At 38.5% G+C, this 11,201-nt stretch overlaps 1 protein-coding gene across 1 annotated transcript; it reads left to right on the top strand.

The window, feature by feature from the left end:
* The first annotated feature begins 2,292 nt into the window (after positions 1-2,292).
* On the top strand, positions 2,293-7,718 carry ch25hl3 (cholesterol 25-hydroxylase like 3). Its single transcript, XM_076269921.1, has 2 exons — positions 2,293-2,848; positions 6,285-7,718. The coding sequence occupies exons 1-2, from the start codon at positions 2,409-2,411 to the stop codon at positions 6,733-6,735; spliced, it is 891 nt and encodes a 296-aa protein (XP_076126036.1). The 5' UTR covers positions 2,293-2,408; the 3' UTR covers positions 6,736-7,718.
* Positions 7,719-11,201: the final 3,483 nt, after the last annotated feature.

Below are 11,201 nucleotides of genomic sequence, written 5' to 3'. Positions count from 1 at the left end.
GTAAGTACATGATTTATACTTAATAAATAATGAAACAACCGCTTATAAATTAAATCATTTTCACATTATAAACCAGTTGCAAACTATTACAAAATGCTTTGTTCATCATTTGTAAAGCATTGCTCCTATGTTAATTCTCATAAATAACGTATTTGTACACACAGTTATAAATGGTTTGTTCATAGTAAATAAGCATATATCTAAAATATGTTTATAAATTATTGTTAATACTTAATAAAGTATGCAATAATATTTTGTTGATGAAGTAATATTTCCATTATTTAACAGTTGTTACATACACATGCACTAATGATTAGTTAGGGTGAGGATACATATTTTATAAACCACTTATTAATACTATAATTAATGATTAACTCAGGAGTTACAAGTGGTTAGTTAATGATATTTTGTGAGTTTATCTAAAGTGAGGACTTTCTATGCCTTCAGGGGCGGACCTGCCATTAGGCATGGTCAGGCAATTGCCTGGGGCCTTGGAGGGGCCTCGGGATCCTTTGCCTTGGGCCTCAAAGTGTCCAGATCCGCCCCTGTATGCCTTGCAACACATTTTCAAATGAGTTGTAAAGATTACATTCACACTCATTCATTTAGCAGACAAGCGACATACAAATGTCAATTAAATCGATTGACACAACAGTGAAAGCCAGGAATCGAACCCCCAACCTTTCAGGCTACTGCATGCTAGTCCAGCACTATTATTAAATGCTGTATTCTTTGTTTGTAAAGCATTATTAATTCTCATCTGTAAATCATGTTTACACACAGTTAAAAATGGTTTGTTCATAGTAAACACACATATCTCTATTATATTTTTGAATTGACTGGACAGAGGTAGTGTAGTGAATATGGAGCCGGGTTAGCATGCAGTAACCCATAAAGTTGGGGGTTCAAGCCCCGGCGTCCACCAATGTGGCTTTGCCCTTTAATTTCATTGACACGTGTAAGTCGCTTTGAGTGAAAGCGTCTGCTAAATGAATAAATGCAAATGTAAACTTTATTTAACTCATTTGTAAATGTGTTGCAAGGCATACAACGTCCTCACTTTAGATGAGCTCACAAAATATCATTAACTAACCACTTGTAACTCCTGAGTTAATCATGAATTATAGTATTAGGAAGAGGTTTATAAAATATGTATCCTCACCCTAATTATTAGTGCATGTGTATGTAACAACTGTTAAATAATGGAAATATTACTTCATAAAAACATATTATTGCATCATTTATTAAGTATTCATAATAATATATTAACATATTTCAGATATAGGCTTATTTACTATGAACAAACCATTTATAACTGTGTGAACAAATGCTTTACTGATGATAAATTATGTATGAAAAGTAAATTACTAATGATGAACAAACCATTAACTAATAAGTAACAAAGTCTTAATAAATGATGAATTGTGTGTAGTTATTATAAAGTGTTAGCGGTCAATTAGCTACCGTTCAATAGTGATTTTTGAGAAGGTATACCACCCTAGAATTAGACAATATGTGATAGCATTGCATTTGGGATAGCTTTTTGTGTTTTATCAGTCTATTTATGTCCATTGTAGGCTATGTCTAAGGAGGGATATCTTACAGGTGTATAAGCTAAACATTTTAACCAATACTGTAGATATCCCCACAAAACTTCCACAGATGATTATTGACATTATGTCATATGTTTTGTTTTGCAACCTTTCTGAAATTGTATGTAAACCAGACTTTATCCAATGTTAAGATTTCTGTACTTAAAAATGTATGCAAATTATTGTATATTTCATAAGATAATGGTTAATTTGCATATTCATATATAATATTTCAGAAAACCTGCAATACAAAAAAAATATTGACATAATGTCAATACTCAGCTGTGGAAGTGTTGTGGGGATATCTATTATTATTATTTTTGCATCAGCGTAATAGACATACAGGTTGATAGCACACAATAAGCTACTACCAAAGCAGTGATTTTCTAAGGGTAGAATACCTTGCAAAAAAAAAAACTGTATGAGACTTATTCCCTCAGATGGTAGGCTACCAACCACCCCCTCTGGTTCAAGGACTAACGCTCGAGTCATCACTATCCAGAATTCCCCAAAATTTATTTTTGGGACGGGCATATAGCACTGAGAATAACCTAACGTTGGCTAGGCTCATATGCATAACCATATCCTCATTTAAGAAGTGCAAACATATCTGTCTAAAGGAAATAAATAGCTTAGGCCACTGTTGGAGATACGGATGAAGGAAAGGGATAGCCTACTTTCTGGATCCGTGAGTTTTGGGGAGATCCCCCCCTTTCCCACTTTCATTTCGTTTTCAGTTGAACTCTGTTGATGACTAGCGTGGAAGTCGTGGTCCGTGAAAGTCCATTTGAGATTCAGCTCTATGCATATTAAATTATGATGAATGATACATGCTGGTTAGCTGACAGGTACTCAGAACCTTTGCTGCAGCCGATTTGGGATCACATGCGCGAGAGACAGGTATTATTCCAGTCACCTGTGTTGGCCGCATGCATCGCGTTTTCTGTCCATGTTCTTTTTTGCGTTCCTTACTTGGTGTTTGATTTACTCGGAGACCGTTTCCAATGGATTCATTACTACAGGATCAAGAGTAAGATTTACGAGCCAATTGACCAATGGATATGGCTGGATTGCCTTGGAAGAATAGTCTTCAAGTACCTGACTGGTGTTCTGCCATCTATTGCACTGTTTCTAAGCCTCCGAGAAACTGATTTACCTGAGAAGGCGCCGTCTTGCCTCCTCGCTCTTGCAGAAATACTACTGTGCCTACTTATGTTTGACACATTTTTCTACATATGGCATTTGTTAATGCACAGGTAAGACTCTTTCAAGCCATTCCTTGAGCTAAGCTGTTGGTTCCTTCGTAAGTAATTATACAGGCTAATGCATTGAAGTGTGTTTGTCAACAGGGAATTACATTATAGCCTGTCCCAAAAAGTGTTCTTGCTGTTCATATGCAGCAGCAGTTTGGACATGGAAAATGACTGCACTTGAACACTACATTGATATGAAACATGTGTAGGCTATTCAGGAATCGCGTTTGTTTGTGTTGTTATATATTGTTATATATTTAAAACGTACATTATATTATAACCAAGGGCCAAACGAAACACACCAGATCCCTACTTTCAGTATTCCCAGAGAAATTCCAGGCAGGGTTTCTGTTTTGTTTAGGCGACAGCCCCCAGTTTGTTGCCAGTTTTTCGAGTCTGGGCTGCCAACAGAGACCAGTTTGGTTTTTACAGTGTAGGATACTCACGGAATGGAACTGTTGGCAGGCAGTAGGCTATAGCCCGTCTCCTTGCTTCCAGCTCGTCTCCTCTCTTCCAGTCGACCTAGGGACCATCTATAACCAGGGTTGTGCACAATTCGAATCGCAATTCTGCTTCCTGTTTGCTACCTCAATTGAAAATCCATTGAATTGAATTGGAATTTAAGAGCCAGTTTCAATTCAATTCTGGAATTTTGCACAAGCCTGTCTATATTACAGTGTTACTCATTGCGCGGCTCGCGAGCCACATGCCTCGTCAAGCTATAATTGGTCGCTCGCATGGTAGTTTTGGCGAGATTTCGCCAAATTTGGTTTTACTCATTTTGAGTAGGCCTAAACTGTTCGCCAAAGGCCATCATCTCTGGCCCAAGCTTGATAAAAACAAAAGTAGGCTCTGATTTAGCCTAGTCTACTGTATGACTTCAACAAGGTGATCTTTAGTTTCGTTCTGCTTAGGCCTATCTCACTTGCAACGCCTTTGAATGCAATCACAGCCTGCATGCCATGTGGCATTGTTTACAAAACTTGACCGCACCGCACGTTTGCAGGCAGGCGGCGTTACAGTAGTTCCGCTAGGGTGAAACACAAAATGGACCTGTTTTTAATAGCCTAACAAAAAAAAAAGGGACAGAAACAAGCTCAAAAACCAGACGGACAGACACAATAGTGGAGAGGATGAGGAAAATGAGTCTAAGGAAGAGGGGACGAGCAGACAAACGGCATGGTGTAACGAAACGAAAAATATGAAGCATACAAGATGTACAAGTTTCATTTGTTCAGTTATACTCCATATATAACATTATCAGGAGACATGGGATTGACTTCCATAGCTATGCTGACGACACCCAACTTTACATATCTGTCTCCCCCAACGACAGCAGCCCTATTGCCAGTCTCATTCAGTGTATTGAACAAATGAATACATGGATGATAATTTTATGCAACTGAACAAAGACAAGTCAGAAGTATTAGTCATTGGCCCTAAGACTCAGCGGGAACTTATCAGTAACAATTTAAACACCCTGACACAGAACATCAAACCCCTTGCCAAAAATCTTGGTGTGTTCCTTGACCCAGATCTGAACTTTGAGTCACATCATGTCACCAGTTGTGCTTTCTACCATCTCAGAAATATATCCAGCGCAGCCTTTTATTGCTTTTATTACTAGCAGGCTTGATTATTGGAACACCCTTTTCACTGGCCTATCAAAAAAAAAAATCTTAACAAGCTGCAGATAATTCAGAATGCAACAGCACGTGTTCTGCCCAAGACCAAAAAGAGAGTATGCATTACCCCTATCTTAAAATCCCTTCACTGGCTCCCTGTCAGTTTTAGAATTGATTTTAAGGTTTTACTTTTGGTTTTTAAAGTCCTAAATGGACTTGCGCCTGTTTATCTATCTGACTTGCTCTCACCGTACCTTCCATCACGGCCACTCAGATCCTCAGACAGCCTTCACTCACTATGGTCCTTCCCTGTGGAACAGCCTGCCACTTGCGCTAAGGATGGTCCAATCAGTTGAACTTTTTAAAAAACATCTTAAGACATACCTTTTTAGCCTTGCCTTCTTTTAAATCCCTGACCGTTTCGAATTTTAGGTCTTGATGTGTCTGTTCTGTATGCATATGCATACTTCATATGTTATGACTTTTGCACCTTGATTTTTATTTGTATTTTTACACATGTTTTATTGCTTTTATTATTCTTTTTGTTTTATCTTATTTGTAAGTGCTGTTGTTAAACACCTTGTATTGCTGTTGGTACGAAAGGCGTATAAATAAAACTGAATTGAATTGAATTGATTAAGGCTTAACAGACTTAATACATACTATTATCAATAGTGCATGTTTATATCAATTATACACTACTATCAAAGATATCAATTGTGCATGTTTATGAATGTTGCTATGGTTAAAGGTTGTATCAGCGATAGCGGGGATACGTCACTTCTGTTGATGTTCAAAAAAACAGAGAGCTAGCTCGCTACAACCCCCCCCCCCCGTGCAATTGAAACTCTCCTAAACGAGCATCTTGTCGGTTATTGGTTAAAACTAGGGCTGTCAATCGATTAAAAAAAATAATCGAATTAATTACATACTCTGTGATTAATTAATCTAAATTAATCGCATATATAATTTTTGCTGTGAAAGTATTTTAAATATTTAAATTCAAATTAATCATTGAATAATCAGCATTAGTGACATTAAAGTTCAAAAACTCTTTTATTATTATTTTCACTGTTCAAATAATGGCCATAATAATCTATGATATGACCTAATATGCTGAGGAAATAAATTCAAAAGTGCTTCGGGAAGAAGTTTTTTTTTTTTCACATACAAGGCATTTCAGGCCACAGATATAACCTAGGGGACACAATGAAAATAAATTAACACTCCCCTCAATGTCAACACTTATTTCTTTGCATTGATGTGCGACTATAGAGTTGATGAACTCCGGTGATATGCAAATTCCTTGCTGCAGACATTGCAGAGGACTTTATTTTCAACACTTTATTTTTATCTACACCATCAGGCCATTTTTTAAAAGTAAATGTTCCAATCAATGATCCAGGCAGCACGTTTTCTTCTCTCTCCTTCATTTTACAGTCTAATTTTTACTGACTAGAACGGCTCGGGGTCAAAGGTCATATGGAATCGATTAATCTGCACTAATTTTTTTAATCAGTTATTTTTTCTCAAATTAATTAATCGAAATTAATCAGTTATTTTGACAACCCTAGTTAAAACACTTTTTTTTGCCTTTGAGTGGTTGCCAACCCTGTACAGATCTCAGAGCCTAGGCTGCCTACAGACACTCAGTTTTTTGACGGCTGCTTATGGGGCAGGCAGCTAGCGGATCGAAAGATTAGATGAATGTGATCATTTATGTTTGGGCCTTTTTTGGGCCTGAAATCGCTGATACAATCTTTAATGAAACAGATGCGCAAGGTTTCACTCCACTCTTTGTTTATACATGGCAGGGTTCCTTGGCTGTTCCAGAAGGTCCACCGCACACATCACCTGAACCACAGCATGTTCGCCCTGGCTGCTCAGGATGCTAGCATAGCCGAGTTAGTCTCCCTCCAGATCATGGCACTGGTCAGTGCGGCACTGGTGCACTGCCATCCACTGAGTGAGGCCCTCTTTCACCTGCTCAACACTTATCTTGCCATTGACGACCATTGTGGTTATGACCTGCCATGGGCACTCCACCACCTGCTCCCATGTTTTAGTGGTGCACGGTATCACCAGGCCCATCACCAACGGTACAAAGGTAACTACGCCCCATACTTCAGACACTGGGACTGGATTTTTGGGACAGTATTGATGGAAGACACTACTAGACAGGAACATGAGGCTAATGTCCTCAAACATGATGGAGAGTTGCATCCCAGTTTCATGGCCCACTTGTTCCCAAGAAAGGACCCATGAGATGTGGCGAGAACCTGAGCTTGTGTGATAGAGATAAAAGTTTTGGTACTCAACGACATATCCTGGGGGGAAAACAGGTGCCCATAAAGTAACCACTGACTCCAAGAAAGAGCATTGTTCTCTGAACCTGAGTGCCTTTTTCTGAGTCCCAAGTTCACTCAAACAACAAGAACAACTTTCTGTGTTTACCACCAGTGATGCAGTGACGTGTTACTTCTGACCACTTTGTAATCTGACCCAAGCATCAATCGCCTGTGCATCTGAAGTGAGAATGTAGCTCACACACGACAGAGAGGGAGGGTGCGTGTGTGTCTGAAGCGCATCCAAGACAGAGAGCATCCTGATTGACCTGTTTCGCTAAATCAACCAATCAGATGACTTTAGCATTGCCTATGGCGGGTTACATGATTGCAAAAGACTTGTTGAGTTGAGTTTAACAAGTGTCATTTAATTTGCATATTATTCAGGCCTATATTAGATGGCTAGTTGCGTTGCCAAGGCTACATGAAAAGCCCAAACTACCAAAGTCTACATATTTTATTAACACAATTTCTATCTGCCTTCTTTATTTGGTGTTCTGACTAGACATTATTTCAATATCATATTCATATCATTATTTCAATATCATATCATTATTTCAATATCATATTCATAACAAACATATTCATCTGTATTTCAGTTACTGTTAAAATGCACTTCCAATAAAGTGATATAGGCTATTGGCAAAACCGGTTCTCATTTTTATGTTAAGGCGGTGGGGAGTGTTGTCGGCAGCTGCTACTTTTAAAATCAAGTAATCAGTAAAGTAACTAAGTTAGGTAAAGGAGTAATCAGTAATCAGATTACTTTTTCAAGGTAACTCTGGCAACACTGTTTTGGGGGTTAATTTCTAATTACGATTCATGGTACATTCTCTGACAGACATTATGATTGTGATTTCATTTCTGATATAATTTTTAAAAGTCAAGCTTCAGGTTAGCCTATTCACCATGTAATACATTTAAACATGACAGTAGTCTACAACTTCCTGTATTCATCATACTGCTGCCTATGGTGGTTTTTAAAATGTTGTTACATGTTCATCATCTTGACTGAAGAAGTAGCAAAATACTCCCAAATAATCAGTCATAAGCCGAACGATTAACTGCGGCCTTTGCGATTTGGTTGCGTTAGATCAAGTTACGATTTCAATTAAAAATCAATGAATATTTCACCCCTAAACAGTGTTGGGAGTAATGCGTTACAAAAGTAATGTAATTACTGTAATATATTGCTGTTTGCGGTAACGCGGTAATGTAAGGCATTACAAAAAAAAATTGGGTAATATTTACTCGGTACAAACTTCAGTAACGCGCGTTACAATGCAGTTTAACCCAAAATTAAGCGCTTGTTTTGTTTTGATACATATTCGCAAACACCACGCGAGAACAACAGAGGAGAAAAAATCCGCGCAAAATAGTAGAACGTTATCTCCTGATAGCCTACTGGTTGAATATGACTGTGGCTGCAGCAGACTCGCAGGCGGACTCTATTTGCGGGATGGACATAAGCCTACGCTCATTATTTTCAGCTTGTCAGAGACAAGGCTATTTAGTGCACTTTGTGTGCGAAACCGAAAGATCTCTCAGCTCGCGAAATAGCACAAGTAAATTAATGAAACATCTAAAGTAGTGCCACGCTAATCTTTTTGATTCTTGATAAAACACAAACTATGCTGTTGTGCATGTGAGCTTTGTGCTGTGAACTTAAATTGAAGAGAATAAAGGGATAGAAATGCAGAAAAAGATTGTGTAGCCTGGCAGTGCCACCGCTCACACCACGCGCATCACGCACTTTGCGTTGGGCACCAAAGGACAGAGGGGGCACCCAAACGTAACCAATGAATAGTAGCTTTACTGCAAACTGCGTTTCACTCTTCATCAATAACGTTTACAATGTCAAAATGCACTAACACGATGTTACATGCAAGTTGGATACCTTTTGGGTTCTCTCAATCACCACCTAGTACTAGAATTGGTGGGTCTTCAATCATTCGTTTTCCAAGCATTTAGGCTACATGAAGCACATGATATGCTGAGTCGACTGAAACGCATTCCATTCAGATAGCTAGGTGGATACCAGGCTCATAATTCACTTGTATTCGCAAAACGAAATGTGAAGCAACATGTCATTGTATACTTCCATTTCCAAAGCAATGAAGGTTGCTTAAAACAACTTAACATTGTGCATATTATTGTTAATATTGTGCTATCAATGTAACTCAAACAAATAAGGCTTGTAAACAAGAGCTGGCAAAAGGGCATTATGACAACGTAAAGATCAATGCCCTTAAAGTGACAGTGCACCATTTATAAGTAAAACAGCATTTCTTCAGAAATGAAAAAAAATAATAAAAAAATAATAAAAATACACAGTAATGGTCTGTAAATAATAGGCCTTTTATTTTACGTTAGGTGTTTGAGTTATCATTTAAATGTCACTCACTCAAAGCCACTCACTTAGGGCACCGAAATGGCCAGCAGGCCACCATCTTGACATGTCTTTATTAAAGGAACCGTATGTAAAAATTGTATTTCAATTAATCATAAAATTGCCCTGATATGTCACTAGACATTAAGAAATCATGTTCATTTCAAATACTTATATCACTGACAACAGTAGTCTGGCCAGGATATTGTCATTTAAAAAGTGAAGTTGCAGCCCTCAACTGATGTTGATGTTGTCATGTTGTGTTTTGGCCTAATGCGCCACCCTCCACCTATCTACTAATCACAAAGTCAGTAGTGTTTCGTCATCCGGTTGCCAACTCTGCCAGTCAGAGGGGAGGGGAAGGGGATACACCGCTCTACAGTAATTTGAAAGTGATTGTAGTACCCGTTTTGGCCACAATCTTACATACGGTTCCTTTAAGCTTTGATTTACAATATAGTAGGCTCTCTATTGATTTTAATGAGTCGGCCTAGGCCTTAAAGTTACAGTATTTCTATCACAATTTACCAGACTTTGACCTTTTGTCAGTTTTTAACAAAATTCTGACTATGATTGTTCCTTGTATTGCATTATGAGCACTGTGCCTATTGCATTCTACTGTTGCCTTAAGCCTAGCTCAGTCATTATGCTATACCACATCTCCCTCCATTGGAAGAGCAAGCTGCATTGAGCGTGATAAACTGCATTTAGAATGGCAAATCCTTATTTCTAGATATTTTGGTGAAAGTAACTTAAAAGTAATGCAATAGTAGTGTAATGCCTTACAATTCAGAGACAGTAAAATTATAATGTAACAAATTACTTTGAAATGACAGTAATAAGTAATGCATAGTACATTACGTTTTTGAAGTAACTTGCCCAACACTGCCCCTAAATGGCACACTGGTCCATTCAAGGAAGTAGCGTTATGCTAAGCTGACTTTTTGTTACAGTGACTCACACAGACTGGACTGCAATATGCAGGGATGCAAACAGTTTATTAACAAAATGTATCTGGATATATAAAACCATTATCATTATTGTTGTTATGGTATTGTTGTTGCACATTTTACATTAAAGCAGTCAGTGAATAGCCTAGAAATCTAGATGCACCCTAGCGGCAGCAAATTACATTTGCTTCCAGGGCTAGTATAGCAACTCTGAGCCGAGACCTCTTTTTCTGACCTTGAAAAATTAAACTTCTATCAGGCCAATCAAATCGTGTATAGAGTCCTTAGGCGGGCTTAACATAATGATTGATGGCAGAGTTGCAACGGTTTGGCTTGAATTCCCTGCTACTTGAAAACAAAGAAGATGTTGCTGTTGGCCAACAGTGTGACACGAGTTAAGCTTGTTTTAAGTTGGCAAAAGTTTGAACTAGCCAACTAGCTCCGCTGGTGGGGAAACGCATGGGACTCAGCGCTGTCCTATAGCGTGCAGAGGGAATTTGAAAGACAACCGATTATCCCGCCCCTCGGACTGAGCACTGCGAATGGTGAGTGGCCAGACCCTACATTTTAATGTGGGTCTGGCTCGTCAGGCTAGTCAGTGAAAGCATACTGTACATATCAGTGGACTGCTTTACTAATGTAAAATTGCAAACTATTACAATGATTTCATTGCATGAGAAATACTTCCCAAAACAACAGTAACTAGATGTACCGCAAAGTGGTACAAAATATGACCGCCGATCAGTTCTACACATTCTCTCTGCAAAAATAATTCACACTTGTCAATTTTTCTCCATCTCCTACTCTTACAACTTTTGTATGTAAATAAGTGTGTGTATGTGTGCGTTTGCTTTTGTGTATGTGTGCTTCTCTGTGTGTGCTTGTTGTGCTCTGTGTGTGTGTCTGTTTTCGCTTGTGAGTGTTGAGTGAATGGTGTGTGTGTCTGTCTGTCTGCTTGCCTGCATGTGTGTGTGTTTTTTATGTGTCTGTGCATGTACGTGTGTCTGTTCGCTTGTGTGCGGGTGTGTGGGGGTAATGGGGTGTGTG

Source organism: Alosa pseudoharengus, unplaced genomic scaffold (assembly GCF_046254945.1).
Source record: "Alosa pseudoharengus isolate Yale_2024_CS ecotype anadromous, Long Island Sound unplaced genomic scaffold, YU_APseudo_1.1 YU_APseudo_1.1_scf_6, whole genome shotgun sequence".
Lineage (NCBI taxonomy): Eukaryota > Metazoa > Chordata > Actinopteri > Clupeiformes > Clupeidae > Alosa > Alosa pseudoharengus.
This window is presented reverse-complemented; position numbering and strand designations above follow the sequence as displayed.

What these genes read in the sequence shown, in the direction of transcription:
- ch25hl3 (XM_076269921.1), top strand. Translation starts at nt 2,409, where the DNA reads ATGATGAATGATACATGCTGGTTAGCTGACAGGTACTCAGAACCTTTG. An exon ending in TGGCATTTGTTAATGCACAG is followed by an intron (nt 2,849 to 6,284) that starts GTAAGACTCTTT and finishes TATACATGGCAG; the next exon opens with GGTTCCTTGGCTGTTCCAGA.